Genomic DNA, 25,759 nt, shown 5'->3' with positions numbered 1-25,759 from the left:
GGAAACCCCCACTTCTGGAAGATGGAATGTATGATGTCCGGATGGACAGACCACTCGTGCGTCTGGAAGGACCTGCTGAGTCGGTCCGCTAGAGTGTTCTGGACTCCAGGGAGGAACGATGCCGTGAGATGAATTGAGTGGGCGATGCAGAAGTCCCACAGGCGAATGGCCTCTTGGCATAGAATTGACGAACGTGCTCCTCCTTGCTTGTTGATGTAAAACATGGCCGTGGTGTTGTCGATGAGAACTAACACACAACGGCCACGTAGGAGATTGAGAAATGCCTGGCACGCCAGGCGCACCGCCATCAGTTCCCGAACATTGATGTGCAGGGCTAACTGGGATGCAGTCCACAGGCCCTGGGTATGGTGTTCGTTGAGATGGGCGCCCCAACCCAGAGATGAAGCGTCTGTGACCAGGTGCAGAGAGGGTTGTGGGGTGTGAAAAGGGATCCCCTCGCAGACCACATTGTGATCTAGCCACCAGGTGAGGGAGGTCAGGACCGAGTTCGGGACCATGACCACCATGTTCAGGCTGTCCCGATGTGGACGGTATATTGATGACACCCAGGTTTGAAGTGGGCGAAGCCGAAGTCTGGCATACCTGGTTACGTACGTGCAGGAAGCCATGTGACCCAGCAGGGTAAGGCACGACCTCACCGTGGTAGTTGGGAAGGCCTTGAGCCCTTGAATGAGGTTCTTGATGGTGCCAAAGCGGTTGTCTGACAGGATGGCTTGTGCACGTCTGGAGTCTAGAACTGCGCCGATGAATTCTATTCTCTGGGTAGGTTCTAGAGTGGATTTGTCCTTGTTGAGGAGGATGCCCAACTCGTTGAATGTGTGCACTATTATGTGGACGTGAGCTTGAACTTGCTCCTTGGTGCGACCGCGTACCAGCCAGTCGTCTAGGTACGGGAACACCTGTATCCCTTGTCGACGAAGGTACGCTGCCACGACAGCCATACATTTCGTGAACACCCTTGGGGCCGAGGATAGGCCGAAGGGAAGGACTGCAAATTGGTAGTGCACCGTGTTTACCACGAATCGCAGGAAGCGTCTGTGAGGTGGGTAAATTGTGATGTGAAAATATGCGTCTTTCATGTCGAGGGCGGCGAACCAGTCTCCAGGATCGAGGGAAGGGATAATGGCCCCCAAAGAGACCATGCGGAACTTCAACTTTACTACGAATTTGTTGAGTCCGCGCAAGTCCAAGATGGGCCGCAGACCTCCTTTGGACTTGGGGATCAGGAAGTAACGGGAATAAAATCCCCTGCCCCTTAACTCTATCGGAACCTCCTCTATGGCCCCCATGGCCAGGAGCGTAGAAACCTCCTGTATAAGAAGTTGCTCGTGAGAAGGGTCCCTGAAGAGGGACGGGGAACGGGGGTGGGAGGGGGGGATAGAAGAAAACTGGATAGCGTATCCCCTCTCCACCGTGCGGAGGACCCAACGGTCCGAAGTTATAAGGGACCAAGCACGGTGGAAGTGGGAGAGGCGATCCCGAAAGGAGGGGGCTGGATCCTGGGGGATGACTGGGGCGCCGTCCTCGACCGCACCTTCAAAAGTTCTGCCTGGGGCCTGAAGGTGGTCTAGGTGGCCCCTGGTTCTGGCCGGGTTGAGGGCCGGTCCACCTTCTTCTACCACCTCGCCCTCGCCTCCGGGCCGAGTCCTGTCTCTGACGAGGCGGGGGGGGGGGTAGAAGCGCTGAGGCTGCGGCCTAAATGGCCTGCGCTGAGGGCCCGCAACATGCATCCCCAGGGAACGCATGATTGTCCTGGAGTCTTTGAGGCTCTGCAGGCGAGAGTCCGTCTTTTCTGAAAACAACCCTTGTCCTTCGAAGGGCAGATCCTGCAGGGTTTGCTGCAGTTCCTGAGGCAAACCCGAAACCTGGAGCCAGGAGATCCTCCGCATAGCGATACCTGATGCCAGGGTTCTCGCAGCAGAGTCCGCTATGTCTAAGGCGGTCTGTAAGGAGGTCCGAGCCACCTTCTTACCCTCCTCTACCATGGCTCCAAACTCCTCCCTGGACTCTTGGGGAACCAACTCCTTAAACTTCCCCATAGAGTTCCAGGAGTTAAAGTTGTAGCGGCTCAGGAGCGCCTGCTGGTTCGCCGCTCTAAGATGCAGCCCTCCGGCTGAGTAAACTTTACGGCCAAACAAATCGAGCCGCTTAGCTTCCTTTGATTTAGGCGCTGCAGCCTGCTGACCGTGGCGCTCTCTTGCGTTCACTGATGCCACCACCAGTGAACACGGTTGGGGGTGGGTATACAAGTACCCGTAGTCTTTAGACGGGACAAAGTATTTCCTTTCCACCCCTCTCGCTGTGGGTGGGATAGAGGCAGGAGTTTGCCATATCGTAGCTGCATTGGCCTGTATCGTGCGGATCAGGGGTAACGCCACCCTCGATGGGGCATCCGCTCCGAGGATATTCACGATAGGGTCCTGCACCTCCACTATCTCCTCCGCCTGCAGGTCCATATTGCGGGCCATCCTACGCAGGAGATCCTGGTGAGCCCGAAGATCTATTGGAGGTGGACCTGTGCATGATGTGCCCGCCACTGCCTCATCCGGAGAGGAAGAGGAAGATGCCTCCGGTGGTACAGGATCCAAGGGAGGGTCCTGGTCCCCCTGTTCCTGGGCCGGAGCATCACCTGTGCTTGGGTCCAGGGCGTCGGGTGACGCGGACACGGAAGCCTCCATGCCCCCTGGCGGAGGCCGAGAGATGGTGGACTCCGGGGCCCTTCTAACGGAGTGACCCGAGCGAGAGGTCGAGGGTATTGGAGCCCCTTGCTCCTGGTGGTACGCCCACGGGGTCCAAAACGACCAGTGAGATGGGCCATGAGAATGGTCCTCTGTTATCTGCTGCCAATGGCCCAAGTCCTGTTCCTCGGCTTGCCCTTGAGGGGGGTATGCCGATCTCGACAGGTCCTCCGAGGAGCGAGACACCGATCTTGATGGCCATGGCGGTGCCGAGATTGACGAAACGATTCCCGTGGGCTGCGGTGCCGCACGGTGCCGGTCCGGAGATGATCCATCTCTACGCGGTGCCGGCGAACGGTGCCGGGACCGCGATCGGTGCCGATGACCTCGTCGGTGCCGGGAGCCGGATCTGGACCTCGACGAGGACCTGGAGTATGCCCGGTGCCGGGAGCGGCCTCTCGACGTCGAGCGTCGACCGTAGCGGTGCCGAGAACTACGTCTCGACGTTGATCGGTGCCGACGATCATAGCGGTGCCGAGACGTAGAGCGGTGCCGCGACGAAGATCTTGGCCGCGAGTACGACCGGTGCCGAGGTGATATTCGGCGCTGGGACTGCGAGCGGCGTGGGGACCTGCTTCGGGACCTGGACCGGTGCCGAGGTTCCAGCCCTTGCGATGGAGGGCGCATCAAGGCAGGTTTCCCCCTCGACTGGACCGGGCGAGTCAACGGTGCCGTCGGTGCCGGTGGTTGAGGCGGTGCCGGCTCCGTGAGAGCTATCAAGTCTCTCGCCGCCGCGAAGGTCTCTGGAGTCGACGGGAGGCACTGTATCACCGCCGGTCTCGGTGGAGACGCTATCTGCACCGGACTCAACGGCCTCGGCGCCGGAGTCGACAGTGCTGGAGGCACCTGTTTCCGGTGCTCCACCGGCGGACTCGGCTCTACCCCCGGCACTGGGGGAGCCGGCGTCTTCGTCACGGAGGCCCCCTTCTTATGGGCTTTTTTATGCCCCGGGGATAATGACCGGCGTCGAGGCACTTGCTGTGCTTGCGGTGCCGACGAGGTCCGGTGCCGGGGAGGCTTGTCCGACGCCACTCGCGTGGTCGGCATGGCCGGTGCCGCCGGGGCACTGCGCACCGAGGCACTAGGTGCCGGGGCCTGACTTGTAGAGGGAGCGTCCGGACTAAGTGCCGCCTCCATCAGGAGTTGCCGGAGCCGAAAGTCCCGCTCTTTCTTGGTCCTTGGTCTGAAGGCCTTACAGATCTTGCACTTATCTGTTTGATGGGACTCTCCCAGGCACTTCAGACAGGAGTCGTGCGGGTCGCTCGTGGGCATAGGCTTAGCGCAGGAGGCGCACTGCTTGAAGCCGGGAGCGTTGGGCATGAGCCAGGGCCCGCGGCCGGGGGAGAAAGGGGGAGACGACCCCCTTAATCCCCTGAACTACTATAATAACTAGAACAACTTTTAAAACTATTTAACTATTTAACTATAAACACTAGAACTATGACTATAACTATAACTATAACTGCGAATAACTAACTAAGCTAGGGAGAGTGGAGAACAGCTATGCCGCGCTCCACAGTTCCAACGACCGTCAGGGGCGGTAAGAAGGAACTGAGGGGGCGCCGGGTTGGCTGGGGTATATATTCAGCGCCATGAAGGCGCCACTCTAGGGGGCTCCACAGCCGACCCGCCGGTGTTGCTAGGGTAGAAAATCTTCCGACGATCGTGCACGCGGCGCGCACACACCTAATGGAATGGATATGAGCAAGCACTCGAAGAAGAAGATCCACTTTCCTTTATTTCCAAGTACATACTTTTGGAGGCTTACCTGGACGTGGATTTGTGACAATTAACACTATTAACGACCAGCCATCTGTGTAGCTGCGCTAGTATGATTCTGAGTGCAGAGAGGTGAAATCACTATTTGCACCAGGAGATTTTAGCCTGGTTTCAAGCAGGGGTAAGACTGTCTACACTAGGGAGTGCTAAGTCACCTACAGTGACAGTTGGTCACTAGTATCAGAGGGGTAGCTGTGTTAGTCTGGATCTGTAAAAAGCAACAGAGTCCTGTGGCACCTTTAAGACTAACAGATGTATTGGAGCATAAGCTTTCGTGGGTGAATGCCCACTTCGTCGGATGCACTGAAAGCTGTAATCAAGGCAAATCCCCAGTCTAAACAGAACCTAATTCTTTTGAGGCAGAGTGGTTTCCTTTCAGAGCCCAGATGTTCATACCACAGCAGACGCCACCCCATGTGAAGCTTTGAAGTAACATTTTTGTATTTCTCATTATGGCACAGATTCAGCAATATGTACAATACCAATACCCAACACAAAATATAATACAACATACACACAATATGCAAGTACACTCTAGTGCAGTGGTTCTCAAACTTTTTTTTTTTTTTTTTTTTGCGGACCACTTGAAAATTGTTGAGGGTCTTGGCGGATCACTTAACGATCTTTCCAAATGTTGTTTGTACCATGAGCTATTATAAAGCACTTTGGATAAAAGCGCTATATAAAAAAAACCTTAATAATTAATGGGTTTTGTTCTACAAATAAAAGCACACAACACATATTTTAATATCAGTAATCTTACCTTTCTAATGCGATGGATGTGCCCTCTCTTCCCTGCCGCGGCAGCCCCCAAGCTGCAGCTGGGAAGGAGGGGGTTCTCCCCCTCTCTTCCCCGCCACAGCAGCCACAGAGCTGAGGCTGGGAAGGAGGGCAGTCTCTCCCCAGCAGCTGCAGCCCTGGAGCTGGGGACAATCGCCTCTTTCTCTGGCTGCCTCAGCCCTGCACATCCCAAATTCCCTCCACCCCTTCTTCTGACCCCACTGCCCCCTCCCACCTACCCCCTATTCCCCCCAAGGCCACCACCTCACATGTGCGTCTTCTCCAGGGTCCAGGCACCTAATTAGTGGAGCCACGCCTGCGCGGCTCCACTAATTAGGTGGGTGGCCCTTCATTTTCTCGAATGGAGTTCACGGACCACAGTTTGAGAACCTCTGCTCTAGTGATTAACTGCATGTAAGAGAGCAAATTTAAGAATCAAAATCAGAAATGCTAATTCACTTGATGCAGCAAATCTAAAAATGATGTTTTTGAGGATGGGCCTTGTTTTAAGTTAAGTACTGTAGGAGAGTTTTACACCTGAAAGTGGGATTTCTTGCAAGTATTCTTAGCTATAGCTAAACACTTATGGGTAACACAGCTTTCAACACACGGTATAGGGATGAGCAAATTTATAGCTCAACTGATTAAGATTAGAGTAAAACTAATTAGACATGTGTTGCATATGCCTTAAGTGAGTATACAGTAGACAGCAGAAAAAGCAAGTTCCCTCAGTAAAAGGACCAACCACTTGATGCAGAGTTTTATTGATAGTAACAGCTGTTTAAGCTTTTAAAGACCCTGAACTACATGGCCCAGTAAATGTTACAGAAAATTTTTAGGTGGTAGATTTGGCCTAGTTAATATAAAAAATTTCTGATAAATAATCATGATTTCTGTATATCTGCGATCCTGACAAAAAGACTAAATTCAACAATTTTGCTCTTTTCCCATTAAAAAAGGCTAAAAAATTAAAGGAAAAGCAGAAGATTTAATTAAATGAAACAAGGACAATAGATGACAAAGATAATGATACGTGTTACAACTATTACCTGTTGAAGAGAGACTACCAGGCTAAAAATTATGTATTTTAAAAAACAACATTTCTTTTTTATATTGCTAACATCTTAAATTAGTTAAACAGAAAGCATTTTAAAAATACAGGGCTGGATCTTTTGGCCACAGCTGAGGAGCACTCAGTTTATATTAGTGCAGATGAATGTAAAGGTGATGTAATGCTCACCTTTATACTCTTACAATACTGCACTGTCTGTCATGCTTGGCTAGACCCCTTAGCATGAATTAGAGCAGCCTGAAGTGATACATTAACTACCATTTTTGGAAATGTTGCCAACCATTTGCATGACTTTTCTTTCTTGATTATATAGTCAACTAAACAGGTTTTAACTAGTCTGCAAATCTGTTGCATAGAGTACTACAAAGTGGCTGTAATACAACTATAAGTAACTACTATACATCAACTCTCTGTACAGTTGTAGGACAAGGGTAATGTGACTCCTTAAAGATCCTTTGATTTTTTTGGCCAAAACTTTTGTTATACTACTACTAAGCTGCTGCTAAAGCTGTCTATTTCTGCCCCTCTAAAATCTGACGATATGAATGCCATTCCAAGTCCTACTGAGTAGTGTTCAATGAATCATGGGGGCCTAATCACCTCAACTTTGAACTGCAATCAAAGCTTGATCAGAGGTTGACTCTGTTGCTATTTCTTTCCTACAAATATTCTGAAGTGGTAACAAGAACATCAACAATAGGAGGAAACACTACCTGTTTTCAAATATATATATCCTCTTAACCCTCCCCATCCAACACACACACACGCCCCTGGTAACTTTGAGCAGAAAAGGCCAAATAAAAACGCTGACTATACTATTGTTATAGAAAAGACACAATATTAGAGAACAGCTCCTGGCTTTAAAAAATTAGAAATTAAAATCAACCAAAATAACCCCAGAAAGATATTTTACAGAACTGTTAACTTTTTTAAACTGTGTTTAAAATCCCTTTGAACCTTGACATTAAAATCAATTTCCTGATTAAATTATTTTCCTTTATTGTACATACACACTAATTTTATTTCCTACTTCCTGAAGTCATGAGAGATGAATTACTAGCACTAATATTCTTTTAAATATAGAGAATATACTTCCATATAATTCCACAGAAAAGATTGTGTATCTATGGAACTGCTCAGCTACTGACAGACAAAACTAAGACAATTTGGAAAGAAATGTTATATGGGATAATTTTCATTCTCTGGAAGAAGATGTCTACTGGTTTGGACTATAAAATTATGGAGTATAAAAGTTATAAGAGCATTAACGGTAAGAATGAAACTTAAAATATTTCACCACAAAATTACACATGCTTGCACAAAAACAAGGTATCCAATTAAATGTTTTATTAGACTGCAGACACTATATGAATTTAAAAAAAGAAAGAAAAATACATAATGTGGAAGTAGAGAAAGAACTGACAGGAAGGGGATGCAATACATGACAGTTCGTTAGCAAGAGTCAGGCTAACTGTAACCCTGATAACACGAGATTTGTAGAAGCGAGGATTGTGTGAGGCGGGTGAGAAAGAACTGTGTAAGAAGTCATTATGACCTGGTATAGATAAGGTGTAGAAGACCTTGTGTAGATAAGGTATAGAAAATATTGTATGTTGGCAAGAGTCAAAACAAGTGAGGAAATGAGATATCAAGATGGCCTATGTATAAACAAAATGCAACTGTTGCTCATTATTGTCTGTAACAAAAGGTATAAATGCTTGCTGTAATTGTTTACCTGTTGAGAGACCTGCTTAGCTCTCTCCCTCTGCGCAATTGTGAGAGTTAATAAAGCATCTGACTTGCTGTACCTAAACAAATAGTGAGAACTCTGTTTTTCTCCGACGATAATAATCTTTTCTTTCAAGAATAGTAAGTAGTCATCACCACCTAAAGCTTGAAACTCATTAAATGTAACCTAAGTTATGCACCATCTTCTGTCTCAAGGACAGATTTAGCATTTTATTATCCAGTTTTGCTGTGGCCTTACTTAAGGTGTTGTTTTGGCCAGAGATATGCATACATAAAAACGTGTTTTCTCACACAACCTATCTGCTTGAGTTGTGTCTTGGGCCATACCTGCTTACTTTATTAACAAAACTGTACTACTGTTAACACTGCACGGTCAATACAGCTATGGAAGAAAGCTGGCTTCTATTGTGCCTCGCTCATGAATAAAATTGTCAGTTAAATTCTAATTTCAGAATCTTTATTAATGGTGATGTAAAAGGCAGAAAAAACATTGATTTTCAGAAGCTCGGTTCAATTTGCTATATTGTCTATTTTTTTAAAAATCACCCTTTTACTTGTAAGCTGAGCAATGTTGGTTGCACAGAGCTGCTTGAGCAGGTTGCTGGATTTTCTTTTTCTTTTCTTTTTTTTTTTTTTTTTTTTTAAAAAGAGGAGCAAGGGGCTACTACTTCTGGGACTAGCCTACATGACAAAACTTGAGAAGCTGGATCAGCACTACAATGACTCCAAATCATTACTCTCCAGAATGGTAATGGGTAACTGCTTCTGTTCCTCAAAAACTGTCACCTGTTGAGTCCCTTGGGGATCCATACTCTTCTCTGTTCTCTTTACTATGAGAACACTTGGACAGATAATGAGGCATATTGGCTTTGTTGTCAACTATATGCTGATGACAACTATATTTCATTTCCCACTGATACAACAAAGCTAACATTTTCTACAAGCTAGCTCCTGGATGAAAAAGAGCTGGCTCAAACTCAACTCAGGCAAGACCAAAGTGATGATGGCTGGACAGAGGGAAACTAATAAGGACACTATCCTCTTCCATTTTTCCAGTGAAATCAACCTGCTCCCACTAATCAAAGTGATGCAAAGCCCAAGGGTCCTGTGTGACTTATCACTGAACTTGGATGGTCACACAGAATCAATAACGAAGTGTCTTTTTCATTTTCTTGCTAGGAAACTCCACGCCGACACATGGATTAGAACCTGGTCACAGTGGTACAGGCATTTTTCACCTCTAGACTTAATTACTGTATTTCACTGTATCTAAAGCTGAATGTGCAAATAATGCAAAGGCACCAGCTAATGCAAAATACAGCTGCCCCCTTCTTCCACAGTTTAGGCAAAATTCATCATGTCTGTGCTCCAATTCCTTCAATGGATCCCTATACAGTTCTGCTGCTAATTTAAATCTTCAAGGCGCTTAACAGATCAAGTCCCAGCTACATTGGAAAAATGGGTAATATTTTCAAAAATGCCTAATGACTAAGAAGCTTAAGTCACATTTTCAAAAGAGATTTAAGTATTTAGATTCATAAATATGACTGACTTTCAGTGAGACACAGGCTCCTCCTAAGGGTCTAAGGTCAGGTCTACACTACAAACTTACATTGGCATAAAACTATGTTGCTCAGGGGTGTGAAAAATCCACAACCTTGAGCGACACCGTTATACCAACCTAACCACAGTTGACATAGCTACCACCTCTCCCAGAGGTGGATTAACTACACTGACAGGAGAAGCTCTCCCATCCGAATAGTAGCGTCTTTACTAAAGCACTACAGCTGCACTAGTGCAGCTGAGCCACTGCAGCGCTGAACATATAGATAAGCCCTGAGGCACTTTTGAAAATCGGAATGAGGTGTTTCTGAAAACTTCATATCTACATGAACTGCCAAGAAAGATATGTTCCTCTGGAACAATGAAGATCACAAAATCCAGAACAAAGCATGTGAGAGTTGGAGACAAAGCATTCTCAATTGAGGGGATCTGGCTAAGAACAGACTTCTGGATATTAAATGAATCTAATGCTTTCTCCACCTTCCTGTCTCAATGTTTTTCCACTATAGCTAAAATAATATTCACAACATCTGCCACCTTCACTCCCATCCCTCAAAAAAAGCCAAACCCAACTAATCCCAAGCACAAGTAGCTAACATCTATTTCAAGGGACAATTCAAGGTGCAGAGGTCCATTAACACACACACCATTCACCCAAATGGAGGGGTGTTAATGGGCCACTTCACCTTGAATGGTCCCTTGAAATATGTAACTACTTATGCTAAACAATCTGTTCCATCATTTAGCTGTGACACTCTGTGGGCATGTCTACACTACAAAATTAAGTCAACCTAAATTACATCAATGTGGTGCGCATTCTCAGTGGCAACGCTTGTATAGATGTAGAAAGTAGAGCACTGTAGGTAGTTATCCCACTGTGCAACTCACCACTCTGGTGCGGGGTGTTTGGGAAGGAATTACAAAGCCTCACGGAGGCAAACAAGTCACGCAGGGGTGTCTAGAAACATGGTTTCAATGTCCCAACATGCAGTTTTCTCCATCCTAGATTATCTGCATCTCATAATGTTTCACTCCTCTTTTCCAAAGCCCTGAAAACCCACGCTTCCGCCAGCTCTGTAAGAAGCATGGATCCTGCACTGCTCTTCAGTATTGTGCTAACCATTACAAACACAACACACCTGGTCCTTCAGTATTTTCAGAGATACCAGAGGAGCTGCAAGGAATAGGACGATGCCTTGCAGGCTGCCTTGATGACGGACATAGAGAGAAACAATTCCAGGTTGTTGTTATCATTCACAGAGCAGCTGCAGATGGTGGGCCCGAGAAACAAGCACTGAGCAGTGGGATCGCATCGTTATGCAGGTTTGTGATGATGAGTAGTCGCTGCATAATTTTCGGATGCGCATAGCCACATACATGGAACTGCATGTGGCACTCGCCCCAGCCCTCCTTCACAGCGACACTAAAATGGAAGCTGTACTCACGGTGGAGAAGCAAGTCGTGATTGCTGTATGGAAGCTGGCCATGCCAGATTGAATTGCTACTGATCAGTTGGGAATCAGAGTTGCGAAATCCACCATGGGGACTGCTGTGATGCAAGTGTGCAGGGCCACATAAGACTGTGACTCTTGGCAATTTGCAGGACATTCTGAATGGTTTTGCATCAATGGGGCTTCCAAACTGGGGTGGGTCAATAGATGGCATGCATATTCCTATTTTGGTCCCAGACTACCTTGCCTCCGAGTACATCAACAGAAAGGGCTACTTTTCTATGGTATTGCAAGTGCTGGTGGATAACCAGACACATTTTACTGACATCAAGGTGGATGACGCATGCATCTTAAAAAACACAGGCATCTTCAGAAAGATGCAAGTAGGGACTTTCTTTCCAGACTGCCAGATTACCATTAGGGATGTTGAAATGCCAATAGTGATTCTGGGAGACCTAGCCTGCCCCTTACTCCCGTAGCTCATGAACCCATACCCTGGCCACCTCAACAGCACCAAGAGCACTTCAACTACAGGCTCAGCAGATGCAGAATGACTGCTGAATGTGCTTTTGGCCATTGGAAAGGACACTGGCGCTGTCTACTCATGTGACTAGACTTTAGTGAAAAAAAATCCCCATGGTTATAGCTGCCTGCTGTGTGCTTCATAATATCTGTGAAGCAAAAGGGGAGAAGTTTCTGCAAGGGTAGAGCACGGACGTGAAACAGCTGGCTGCTGATTTTGAGATGCCAGATACCAGGACTATAAGAAGAGTTCAACAGGAAGCTATACGGCTCAGGGAGGCGTTGAAAGACCATTTCAGTAGTGAACTACAGTAATGTGTGTTGTCGTGTGCGCTGCTTGGCATTGTTTTTTTAGCAACCCAGTATGAATCTTGTAATGAGTGCTCTGTGTTTGGTACTATGACACTTCAAATGAACCTATTGCTATTATCTTTGAATGCTGTCGGTCCCAGCCCCCATATGTTGTGAACTAATAAATATTAATTAAGTTTTCATAAACAGATTTTTATTCCAAACAGATGCAAACATAATTTTAAATGAGTAAAACTTTATAAATACAGGGAAAATAACCTTTGAAGGGAAAGAACAGTCATTCTCATTTCAAAAACACATACACTAACCATGTTTCTCAGAGGTCAGTGTATATGCAGCTGTGATTGTATGTACTCTCCCTCAGGGTGGAGTGGTAGGGATACTGTAGCGGCCTGGGAACATATGTGGAATGTGGGGGGGAAGGGGAGGGAGGTCCCGGAATGCAGTTTTTGATAGGCTGCAATGGGAAGCAAGCACGGGTGACTTGGACCCGAAGGTATATAAGAGTCTCCAGCATGTCCATCCGGTGCTTGAGAAATGGTATCATATCCTGCTGCATGTCTCTGTCCTTTTGCTGCGTGTTTCTCCTCTCCACACTCCCCCTTTCCATTCTGTCTGAAAGGGTACTCCTTCAAGCCCTCTGGTCGGTATCCACAGAAGGATCTCTTGGAATATGTTGTCTCGCATCCTCTCTCTTCTCCTCCTTATCTGGCTGACCTGCTCCGCTGGCGTCCCCTTGATCAATGCAAGTTACAAGCACTACATTTTCACTTCCCCTGGGTCTCATAGAGCATAGCAGCAGTCCCAGCCTCAGTAAGTATGGCCCGGGGAGACAGGGGTGATTTGGGATAATAAAGGGAGGGAGGGAAAGCACACAGGCACAAGTATATGCGGCTAGGGCAACTCAACTGAATACTGGCACCATTTTCCACAGGTGATGATGATTTTAGCTCATATCTCACTCCTGTGGGTAATGGAGGCTGAAAGGGAAGAGCTCCTGCATGTGTCTGGCTGCAGAGTGGGTACATATGCTACTAGGCTGTGAGCAGCAATGGTGCCCCCTGAAATAATTGCTGACTGACGTGGTAAAGTGTCCTACCATGGTGGAAGAAATAAGGGAGCCCTCCCAAGAAACTTTCAGCAGAGGATTGCAGACTAGCTCCAGGGAAGTTTCCTCACCATCTCTACTGAGGATTCATGGGACATCCCAATGCACATTAAAAAAAAAAAAACTGTTCCACAGGGCCCTCTCTGCCTGTCTGTACAGGAGAATAAGAAGCAGAGAGCAACTCTACCTTTAATGGTTATTGCTAACCCAATTAAAAAACAGTAAATGAACAGATTTGCCCCTGAAATATCAAAGCAAACTGCATATTTACCAGAGGTTCCTTCCCCTGCATCAGGCTCGCCGGTGTTGGACTGCTGGGCAAGGTACAACTGCTCAGAAAGAGCCCAGGGGTCAGCAATCTTTCAGACGTGGTGTGCCGAGTCTTCATTTATTCACTCTGATTTAAGGTTTCGCATGCCAGTAATACATTTTAACATTTTTAGAAGGTCTCTTTCTATAAGTCTATAATATATTACTAAACTATTGTTGTATGTAAAGGAAATAAGGTTTTTAAAATTAAGACCAAATCATTACTTTTTAATGATTGCAACAGTGCAGTTTGGTCTTGAGCTGATAAAACCATCTAAAATTATTTAACAGATGTTACACAGTTGTTTTTTTCTCTTTTTCAGTGGCGAAGGTGCTAAGCAGAATTAGATGAGTGAACTTTCTATGTTAATGACATCACACTCTAAAAACAGTCTCAAATGAATATGCAAAATATTCTAATTATCAATAATTTCATGTTTGTAAGGCTAGTTATTCTTCCAATTGAACAAAAACAAATTCTCAATAGGTTCAATTAATGTTGACAGTTCTTTATGATGTAAAACAGTTTCAGATAGTGTTGATACCAAGCATACCTTTTTTCTTGAAATAACGATAATATTTCTAGATTATCTAGCTACACTGAACAGTGGTTTTCTATTTGCACTCTCTCTCGTGTGTGTTTTAGTATGTCTTTGTCTGGGAATCCCTACTTCCCTCACTTTCCCTAGTGAGAAGAGTCATCTGACTCTGATGCTCCCCTACCATGCTCAGTTGCAGGTGGGTGTGTCCCTGCCTGGGACCAGGTCCAAAACTTTTGTCAGCATTGTCCATGCTGAATGCACTGGAAAAGAATGTCTGACACATAGAACCAAGGCCCTGAATGCTGGAGTGAAACACCATAATAACACTAAACAATTTACGATAGGAAGCAAGAATCCCAAACAGTTTCAGTTGGAAATGGTAACTCATGTTGTCAAGGCTGCTTCCCCACTTTGAACTTTAGGGTACAAATATGGGGGCCTGCATGAAAACTTCTAAGCTTAACTACCAGGTTAGGTCTGGTCCGCTGCCACCATCCCAAAGCTAATTCCCTTCCCTGGGTAGCCTTGAGAGACCTTCACCAATTCCCTGGTGAATACAGATCCAGACCCCTTGGATCTAAAACAAGGGAAAAATCAATCAGGTTCTTAAAAAGAAGGCTTTTAATTAAAGAAAAAGGTAAAAATCATCTCTGTAAAATCAGTATGGAAAATAACTTTACAGGGTAATCAAACTTAAAGAGCTCAGAGGACCTCCCTCTAGCCTCAGGTTCAAAGTATAGCAAACAAAGATAAACACTCTAGTAAAAGGTACATGTACAAGTTGAGAAAACAAAGTAAAACTAAGACATCTTGCCTGGCTTTTTACTCACAAGTTTGAAATATGAGAGACTTGTTTAAAAGATGGGGAGAACCTGGATTGATGTCTGGTCCCTCTCAGTCCCAAGAGCGAATGAACTCCAAACAAAGAGAACAAACAAAACCTCCCCCCCCCCCAAGATTTGAAAGTATCTTGTCCCCTTATTGGTCCTTTGGGTCAGGTGTCAGCCAGGTTACCCGAGCTTCTTAACCCTTTACAGGTAAAAGGATTTTGGAGTCTCTGGCCAGGAGGGATTTTATGGCACTGTACACAGGAGAGCTGTTATCCTTCCCTTTATAGTTATGACACATGTATACAGAGATCCAGATATGGATACAGAGATAATTTCCCAAACTGGAATTTGGCCAGGATATCATGATTAACCTTGTTCTTGTAAAAAGTGCCAGAGAATCTGCAACAAGTGGGAAAGACCTAAGTTTACTTTTCACACAAAAGATAGTACCCAAGTTACTTCCACAGCACTGTGCTAACTCAAAGTGAAAAGTGCCATATACAGAGTTATCAGTACCACTTCATGCCAATTAAAAAACTGACTAGGTACAACCCCCATTTATTTGTAATAAATGCAAGTAGATCTTTAATAGGAAAACCGGAAATACAAAACCACCTTGAATTGTGCAGTCTTGGTGAAATTGTGGCCACTGAAACCAAATGGAAAGTTTTACTGTTGTTATGCTGAGAGATACTGATGACTGCTTGAATCACAAACCTTTTTGAGAATGCATGTGAACATACCCTTCAATTAATATAACTTTCAGGATGAGTTAACCCAAAGCTTCCCAACCCACCCCCACTTAAGACTAAAGCAGTTGTGAAAACCACCCAGGAGTCTGGACTGAGTGGACAAGGGGTTTTGCTGAGCATATCGTGTGTGGATGTGGGAAGGCAAAACACACAGAAACAAAGATAGATTTTAAGTGATTACAAGTGGTAGGCATAAAAGATCAGAAATAGTTACCAAAGAAAATAAAAGATAAGTGCACTATCTAAATCTTAAACTTTATTACACTAGGCAGTATTTAGATCAAGCAGTTTTCCCACCCCACTGGATGTTACAGTTCATAATAAACAGGCCTCTCTCAAGCCTGGGACAAGTCTCCTCAGATGAAGTCTTCTGTCTTTCCAGCATTCTTGTTGCTTCCATAGGTGGGGGAGGAGAAAGTTCCAAAGCATGGTGCCATTGTCCCCTATTTTATATCCTTAGTCCATGTGCCTAGGGCCTTGTCTACACTACAGAGTTTTGTCGACATAAGGCAGCTTTTGTCGACAAACAGTGGATGCATACAAACTATGATGTGACTTTTGGTGGCAAAAATGCCCTGTTGTGGTGACAAAATGAAACCACCCCGACAAAAGACATAAGGCTTTTTGCGCAAAAGTTTTGTCGACAAAGCGCCAGTGTAGACACCAAACTTGATTTTTCTGCTTTAATTGGCTTCCAGGTGGTGTCCCACAATGCCCATCCTGACCGCTCTGGTCAGCAGTTTGAACTCCACTGCCCTGCAGACAGGTAAACTACCATCCGTCCCTGCCCCTTTAAAGCCCCAGGAATTTTTGAAATTCCATTCCTGTTTGCTCGGCATGGAGAGGTTTCATCACATCTCTCCAGGTGACTGTGGCGGCTCCATGAAGCAAACTCTCTCCCGCTTGGATCACTGTGGATCTGCTGGATCTGCTAAGTATTTGGGGAGAGGAGGCTATGCAGTCCCAGCTGCGCTTCAGCCATAGGAATTTTGATACCTACAGGCAAATTTCTTAAGGGTTGTGCAAAAAGGGGTATGACTGAGACACAATGCAGTGAAGAGTGAAGATAAAGGAACTGAGGCAGTCATACCATAAGGCAAGGGAGCCAAACTGTCGCTCTGGTGCTTCACCCAAGACCTGCTAGTTCTATAAGGAACTGGACACTATCCTTGGCTGTGACCACACCTCCACCACCAAGAGTCCTGTGGATACTTCGGCACACCTGGAGGTGGTGGAAAGAGGACCTAACCCGGAGGACGAAGTCACTGATGAAGAGGTGGAGTTAGATGACTACGTGGAGCCCCCAGCGGTATCGCTCGGTGGGAACTGTTCATGACTCCTGAGGCATCTAGCCAATCTCAGCAGTTGCTCTCTGGCGAGCTAGAAGCAGGAGAGGAGACGCCTGGTAAGTGGCTGTGGTTTGTGTAGTGCGGAGCTAGGTTCAGGGTATAGAAATGTACAAGGGTGGCTCTGTTTCTGTGTGCCAGACATTTCCCTGTGCACCTAATTAGTACGGCAGAACAGGGGATTAATGCATGCCAAGATCTCACGGGACTCCTCCAGAGAGATCTCTAGGAAACTTTCCTGGAGGTACTCGGCAATCCTCTGCTGAAGGTTCCTTGGCAGAGCTGCTTTGTTCCTTCCTACATTGTAGGAAACTTTCATATTATATCTTACATGGCAAGTTTGTAAGAAATATCACAACTGAATATGAATGATGAATATGGGGATTACAGGGTGCTATTTTGAGGTAAGTGTGTCACACCTGTTTTTTCTTCAAGTGCTTGTAGTCCATTACACTAGTAAGTGACTTCCAAGTTGTTCTCAAAGGTGGTGGGGGTCAGAGACTGAGCAGAAGAGGGACTGCAAGACAGGTTTCTCTACCTTTGCATCGTCTCTTTATCTCTTGACACAGTGGTGAGAACATAATAAACGTGGACAGAAGACTACATCGCTACTCTACAAACATACAATAGTGATGTGCGCTACAGATATTACCGAGGCTACATGAGCTGTCAACTAGAGGGTGCTGTCAACTTTTCAGGTAGTTTCCTGTCCGTTGCAGCATAAGATAAAGATGCAACCGGTAATCCATTTTGCAAGTGAGTCAAAATCAGGTGACCCTTTGTGTGTTTCATGTAGGAAACTAATAACTAGGTAGAGATCCTGAAAGATTTTGTTCTGTCCAGGTCAAAAGCCAAAACTCAATGCACATCTAGGATGTGCAGCTTTTGTTCAGTCTTGTGAGCACAGAACTTTTGGGAAAAAACAAATAAGAATATAGGTTGATTAAGATGGAAATGCGAAACCACCTTACACAGAAACTTCATATGAGATCTGTGCTGGACTTTGTCCTTATAAAAAACAGTACTGCAGATCCGTGACAAGTGTCTGCAGTTATTCCCACTCTGCTAGCTGAGGTGATGGCTGAGAGATGCAGAAATGAACAAGATGCTAAGGGCTTGAATGGGGGACTCATAAGGCAGACAATACTAAATTTAAGTCCCAAGTCGGCTCCAGGTCACAAACAAGAGGGAATAATCTATATAATCTTAAAGAATCTGGTTATGATAGGATTAATGAATACTTGAGGCCAAATGTGTGCAAAGTTGACCGTTTCCAGGAAGCTGCCCAGAAAGACAAACATTCCATTTACTCAGGTAAGTAGCCCTTATAGAAGGCTTCCTGCTATTAAGAAGAACATCCTGAACTACCACTGAGTAATGCACCTCTTCTACATCTAACCACTGATGAACCACACTCTGAGGTGGAGCCCTTGAAGATTCGGATGCAGCACATGCATGGTGGTTCTTGATTACTGGCAGAAGCAGAGGCTACCTGGTGGGAAACCAACAGAGCTTGGAATACCATGGTTATCTCAGCCAGCAAACTATTAGGAAAGGTAAGATAAGTACCCACAACTTAGCTCTCAAGCAACAAACTGTGAACTCAGAGGCTCCAACTACTGACCACAGAGGGTAAGAAGGAATTGAAGGAGCGGCGGCTTCCCTACAGATACCGATAAGGAAAACTCTCCAATGTTCACGCATGAGATATGCGCACACCTACAATGTAATGGACAAGTGCGAGGACTCGAAGAACTTTACCTTCACTATAAATGATCATTTTACAGTTGCCAGACATGTCAGCATCATCAGGCAGACACATACTTACAATAATCATACATGACACATCTTAACATTCAATTGATTTCAACATTCGATTGACAGATTATTTAACATGGTAGTCCAAGATGATACAAATGATCCAGGAATAAAATGCAACAGAGGGTCCTGTGGCACCTTTAAGACTAACAAATGTATTGCCAGTGGGCATTCACCCACGAAAGCTTATGCTCCAATACATCTGTTAGTCTTAAAGGTGCCACAGGACCCTCTGTTGCTTTTTTACAGATCCAGACTAACATGGCTACCCCTCTGATACAGGAACAAAAGGTTATTATTAAAATCAATGAACAGTAAAATAGTGCCTCACTAAATCCCCAATCCTGTATTGTGCATTGTATAGATTATAGGCAGACTCCCATATCCTAAAGAACCGCAATGACTTCAGCAGGACTATGTGGGGGCACACAGTCTGCCCACACAATACTATGCCTTCTATCACATTAAAATAAAATAAAATAAAATAAAATAGCTAAGCTATAGCTGTAGAATTAGCTCATCACTGCGTTTATCAAGTACTTCCTGTTAGGGAAACTCAACCAGATGATAAAAACAAACAAAAATCAAACAAAAAATTTAAGTAGCTCCTACAACAGTAATAAAAATTTAATGAAAGTCGTTATAAACCAGGGGGCAATTGGCAGACTTTGATTTCATATGTGATATACTTATCCCTTATTTGCACAAAAGGTATGTGGATTCAGAGGCTGCTGATTGACATTAAATGATTTAATATGAGAGCAACTCAGAACAGTGAATAGCTATATGGACAGATCAATAATTCAAATGTTAGTTGTTTTCAGATCCCCTTCCTACTTTGGAATATAATCACCAGAACCAGGTGTACACTGAACAGTGGTAAATGTTGACCAAAAGATAAACTGAAAAATATAAACTCATACAGTTGTGATTTTAATTGCTCATCTTGCTTTTGTTGGACTCATCTCTGAAAATTTAGTAAGAACTTGTTCAAAAATCTACATAAAAGGCAGCAAGAGAAAAAATTACCTGATAATAAGATTTTATTTGTCTCACCAAAATAGACAAATTTTGAATCCTAAGTGACGCATCATTGTTGACTTTCTTATTTACTCTCTGACTGGTGGATTTAGGGTTGCTGCAAGAAAAAAGAAAAATAAAATTAATTACCAACAGATATTACACTGAAAGATTCATATTTTTTAGATCTTTCTCTAAACAAGTAGAAATAGAAAATGACTGACAAATCCAATCATCTGAAACATCCAGTACAATTACTAATTACTGTGAATACTGGGGCTGACACCCCAAGCCACGGTCCGGTTAATACAGAGTGCCGGATAATGGAGGCTCAAATAAACAGGGTTCTACTGTATATCAATTTACAGTACTCTGCTGCTAAAGATAAGAACAGATCCTCAGCTGATATAAATTGTCATAGCTCCACTGAAGTCAATTTACAAAAACTAAGGATCTTGTGTTATCTAAGCTGATAAAATATTCCAACTGGAAAATATTAACAGTGTATTCTGAAGCACACAAATGCTTTTAGACTTATTTTTCTTTATTTTTTTGGTGAGAACTGGAAGGGGAAAAATAGGAGATATAGAGACCCTGGCATCTGGTTACACACCCATTAGCTTTAATTAGGCCTGTGATTATCTACAAATCAAAGAACCATTGATAACAGCCATTAATACCTTAACACCCCCTTCCCCTCTCAGTTTTGCCCATTGTCCAAATAGAGTTTAAAATGTTGACATCCTGAATGACTTATCTCCCAGATAGAAAGAAAAGAAAGAATTTAATAAATTACAAATTGTGGGATGGAAATGAAGGGACGCAAGGAGCCTCTAGCATGTGCAATGAACTCAGCCTACAAAAGTAACAAAGTGTGTGACTCTCTACAGATGTTTCCCAAGATACACAAACAAGGGAACCCAGGCAGACCTATCATATCTGGCCAATGCACTCTTCTTACTGAAGGAATATCAGGCCCCATAGAAACCATCCTCAAACCACTCACCGCACAAAGGACCAGCTTCCTCCAGAATACAACCGACTTCCTCCAGAAACTCCACAATATTAACAACCTCCCTCAGAACACAAAGCTTGCCACCTTGTACGTCACCTCTCTGTACACCAATATCCCTCACAATGACATCATCGTTGCCTGCCTTAAATATCAACAAGATAATGGACAACACTCAGATATCCACCCCAAAGACATTGCCAAACTCATCCATTTCATCCTCACCTCTAACAATATTACATTCAGCAACAAAACAAACACTTTGTCCAAACCATGAGAACAGCCAGGGGTACTAGGATTGCTCCCCAACATCCCAATCTCTTCATGGGCCACCCAGAGGAAGAATTACTGGACAAACGCACATCAAAACCAATGATTTATGGTTTATTACAATTATCTGTAATCCACTGAAGCCCTCACCTCTAAGCCTTTTTTTTTTCTCCTTTCCCTCCTATGATTGTGGAGGTGTTAACAGGTCACTTCACTTTGAATGGTCCCGTGAACTGTGTGTTAACTACTTATGCTAAACAATCTGTTCCACTTTGCATTTAGTTTTGACACTGAGGGCTTGGCTACACTTGCAAGTTACAGCACATTAGAGCAGCCCCAGGTGCACTAGCTCACTCCCCATCAACACTGACAAGACACGTAGAACACTCTGACTCTGCAGCTACAGCGCTGCTGGTACTCCACCTTGGCAAGTGGAATAACATTTGCTGCGCCCCCACTGGAGCACCACGGCCCCAGTGTAGACGAGGTGTTGCATTACTGCAATCTGATCACCTCCGGAAATGTCCCATAATCCCCTTAAGTCAAGTGGCCACTCTTCTCATCGTTTTGAACTCGCTGTAGGAATGCGGATATGCCATTTGAAAGCTCCGTTTCTGACAGATGGCTGCTTTTCTGCTCTGAGACAGATAAGCGTGCTGTGAGACAGATTAGTGTGGAATGCTGTGAGAGAGAGAGAGAGGCGGGGAGGAAGAGGTGTCTGCTGCTGTCTGAACTTACAAGACAGCATGCTGATATATTCTCAGCCCCCCAAAACCCACTCTCTCTCCCCCACATACACACAACACACTCCCTGTCACACTCCACCCCACCTCCCCCATTCGAAAAGCACGTTGCAGTCACTTGCATGCTGGGATAGCTGCCCATAATACACCGCTCCCAATGCCTCTGCAAGTGTCACAAATGTGGCCACGCCAGGGCGCAAGCAGCTGTTAGTGTGGACAGACTGCAGCGCTTTCCCTACTGCGCTCTCCGAAGGCGGGTTTAACTCACAGCACTCTACATCTGCAAGTGTAGCCGTGCTCTGAGTATATTTCCCAAACCTAAAGAAGAGCTCAGTGTAAGCTTAAAAGCTTGTCTCTCTCACCAACAGAAGTTGGTCCATTAAAAGATACTACCTCACCCTCCTTGTCTCTGTAATATCATGAGATATTATGGAATACATGATGCAGTTCTTTGTTTTACATTTTCTGAATCAGTATTTCTAAGCTGATTTTATATTTTAAAATGTACTCTTAAACCTTCATAAAGGAATCATTCCAGATTACTACATATTTAACTCACTGAAACAAAGACATTATTTTAAATTAATCAGTCACAGAGGTTTAGTGGGTTAATAACAATGTTCATTGCTTTTAGAAAAAGGGAACACTAATTTACTTTGTGTGACCTCCATAACAATAGACATGTCTATGAAATTTCACCAACTTTAAAAAATATGTTTCCAAAGATTTTAGGCTTAACAAAGGATTTTATATCTTACTAGGTACTGATTTTGCTGAAGGGTTCTCTTAAAACTAGTTCATCAGATAGTCAGAAGTAAAGAAAGGGAAACTCTTTGTCCAGCTACATGGAAGGAAAGGGGTGTTGTTCCTTTAAGGGCTCTCTTCAGCGGGGGGACGGGACACGCGGCGGGGGGGTGAAGGGAGAAAGGGATGGACAGGAAGACTTTGTAAGCAAGTTTTCTGTTAACTATAGTAATTAAAATTAAAATGTGTATTTTAGATAAGGGTGCTCTTTTGAAGGATTTATTTAAAAAACTATATGTCTGAAGATCCAAGCATTTAAGGCTAAAGATGATTGTGCATCTAAAAATCTATGCAAGGATTTTTTTTAGAGATGTGATTTTATAATCTTCACCAACTCACTAATAAAATATTTTTAAAGCAAATATTAAACTAAGGTCCGGTAGACTAAGATGTTCTGAGTAAATATTACAGTAATGCACAACTGTTTTTGTCAGTAAATTAAGAAACTGGCAGTATATACCTGCACAAAGAACAGGAGTACTTGTGGCACCTTAGAGACTAACAAATTTATTAGAGCATAAGCTTTCGTGGACTACAGCCCACTTTTTCGGATGCTCTAATAAATTTGTTAGTCTCCAAGGTGCCACAAGTACTCCTGTTCTTTTTGCGGATACAGACTAACATGGCTGCTACTCTGAAACCAGTATATACCTGGGGGTTGGCAAATGCCTGTTAAATGGCTTCATTACCACTTAAAAGGCTCTTTAACAGTTTCAATGTTGTGCTAATAGGTCTAGCAGGCTGGAAGGCTTTTCCACTTTTAAGTTACTAGATCCCCTCTGGAGTAAGAGTCACCAGGCTGCAGCAACCAGCTATGGGAGCCTGCAGGAAGGGTCAGAACAGGGACAGGAAGAGCCGGGAGGGTGGCACTAAGACCTAGTGGTGCCCCAAATTTTCAGGTGCCCTAAACAGCTGCGTATGCTGTGTATGCCTAAGGACAGGCCTAGTAGTGCTCTTAGCTTGCATTGGCTGACCTGCCAGGGAGTAGAGGCTACAGCTTGCGTTAGTAGCTGACAAGTTGTGCTAACACAATTACTCCTGCAGTAATCCAATCACTGTGTGATGTTCCAGTGTTATTTTGCAGTGTGGCCATTCTCATTCAAACAAGATTACCTCAAGAGGAGTTAAGTAATCTATATTCATTTTATCTCTCTCTCTCTATATATATATATATATACACACACACACACACACGTATCAAAAATATAAGCTTAAAATTAGGCTCCTAAAGCTTATACTTTCCCATTTCACAGTGGCATTTTAAAAAGCATCTAACTGATCAGAAGCACAAGTCCAACTGATTCCAAACTGCAAACTTTTGTGTCAGGGTATAGCTTGGCTGAAGCATTCCAGCTTCTAGTACGTTGAGCTTCACAAGTCAAGAAAGATAAGTGATTGTAAATAGAGCACAGGCTATCAATTTTGTATTTTGAGTTTGTGTTCCCTTCACAGTAAGGATGTTAATGAGGCCCTGGATTTACCTTTTTCAGCATAGCTGAATATTTTAAATATGAAACTTCTTAGCAGAAAATATCTCTAGGTAAAATCTGAAATTCTAAGACTGATTAAGAAAAAAAAGACAAAGAAAAAAATCAACAAATTTATCAATTTAAGACTATAAAATGGGAAGAAAGTAAAGAATCAGCAATATATATGAATTTTAAAAAGCAATTTAAATTTTAAAACCATGTTTAAACCATGTTTTGTAGCCATTTAAGAGCAAAAAAACACTTTCAAATCAAAATTGGAATGTTTTGTACTCACTCTGCTATAGTGTAAAATCATTATACAAGGCACAGGCCAACACAGAATCAGGTCTATCCACCCACTCAGACTCAGTTATTTTAAGAATCCAATATGCATACAATCGTTCTTGCTTAGATTTATAAGATTATGTATCTGGCGAAATTGGCATATGATAGGGTTACCATATTCAAACATTTAAAAAAGAGGACACTCCACGGGGCCCCGGTCCCGCCCCTGCCCCAACTCCGCCCCGGCCCTGCCCCACACCCGCCCCTTCCCCAAAGTCCCTGCCCCAACTCTGCCCCCTCCTCTGAGCACCCCGCATTCCCCCTCCTCCCTCCCGCTCTGATCTTGGTTGGGGGTTGTTAAGTGCTTCCCTGCTCCCCACTCGCCCTGCAGTTCCTGCACCCCCCCGCCCCTGCAGCCTCTGGGACCCCTACTCCCCACTCGCCCTGCAGTCCCTGCACCCCCGCCTGCCCTGCACCCCCCTGCCGCCTCTATGCCCCTGCCTGCCCTGATCCTCCTCGCCCTGCAGCCTCTGCTCCCCCACTCACCCGGCAGAGGGAGAGCTGCGGGCTCCAGGTGGACTCAAACGCTGTTCTGTGCTGCTCTGCGGGGGAGGAGGGAGCGGGGAGGGGGAGGGACTCTGGCTGCTAGAGGCCCCAGTGGCTGCGAGCGGCTTTCAATCATGTCCCTCCATCCAATCAGCCGAGCCGTACTCTGCATGAGGGGAAGGGGGAAATCCCGGACATTTCTACTTGATTAGAAATCCCCCCCGGACGGCCATTTAACGCTGAAAAAGCCAGACATGTCCGGGGAAACCCAGACGGATGGTAACCCTACATATGAATCGATTCTTACTGATCATAACTGGAGTATTGTGATGGTTATTATATTCTGTTAAAATGACTAGGGAGACCATTTTGGATTAGTCATTCACAAGGTGAATATAGTAATCACAAAAGTAACAAAGTACACACCAATGTATGGGTTAAATCTGAACATGTCTGGCAAATATTAAGATTTGATGACCCCTTACAGAGCTAAGTTCATACAGAGATTTTTGAAACTTGAAGGGCAGAATGCAGGATAAATTCTTCTGATTAACTGATCTCTGCATGTCATCTAAAGTTTTCTACTTCTGCATTCATATCTCCAAAAATGGAGCTTTGGGTCATTAATATCCACCTTTAATCTTTATTACTATCTGATTATTTCTAGGCTTATTCATGATCTTTAGCAGAATTTTTGCAGCCATATGTTTTTACTGTGAGTCTCCTGTTCCTATCATTCCATCAAAGGGTACTACAGCTTCCTGGATCAAAACCTAAAATTGCACTCTTATTTAATGCCATCAGACAAAACATAATAAAATTGTACAAACTGCAAGAATTTTAATACAGATATTACAACAGCTCAGACTCTTGAAATTAGACTTTTGCTCCAAGTTTCTTTAACTTGAAAGTTGGTGC

General features: G+C 44.5%; 1 protein-coding gene across 9 annotated transcripts in view; it reads right to left on the bottom strand.

Annotated features, from left to right (window-relative positions):
* The window catches only part of CCDC88A (coiled-coil domain containing 88A), a 364,297-nt gene that overhangs the window by 261,836 nt on the left and 76,702 nt on the right, over nucleotides 1–25,759 (bottom strand). For all 9 annotated transcript variants that reach the window (XM_054023155.1, XM_054023156.1, XM_054023161.1 and 6 more), the window contains one exon: nucleotides 19,722–19,830. In XM_054023155.1, the coding sequence (XP_053879130.1) occupies nucleotides 19,722–19,830 (109 nt within the window). The remainder of the gene's footprint in view (nucleotides 1–19,721; nucleotides 19,831–25,759) is intronic.

This window comes from Malaclemys terrapin, chromosome 3 (genome assembly GCF_027887155.1).
Source record: "Malaclemys terrapin pileata isolate rMalTer1 chromosome 3, rMalTer1.hap1, whole genome shotgun sequence".
In the NCBI taxonomy this organism is placed as follows: Eukaryota; Metazoa; Chordata; order Testudines; family Emydidae; genus Malaclemys; species Malaclemys terrapin.
Note: the sequence above shows the minus strand (reverse complement) of the source record. Positions and strands in the feature narration are given on the sequence as shown.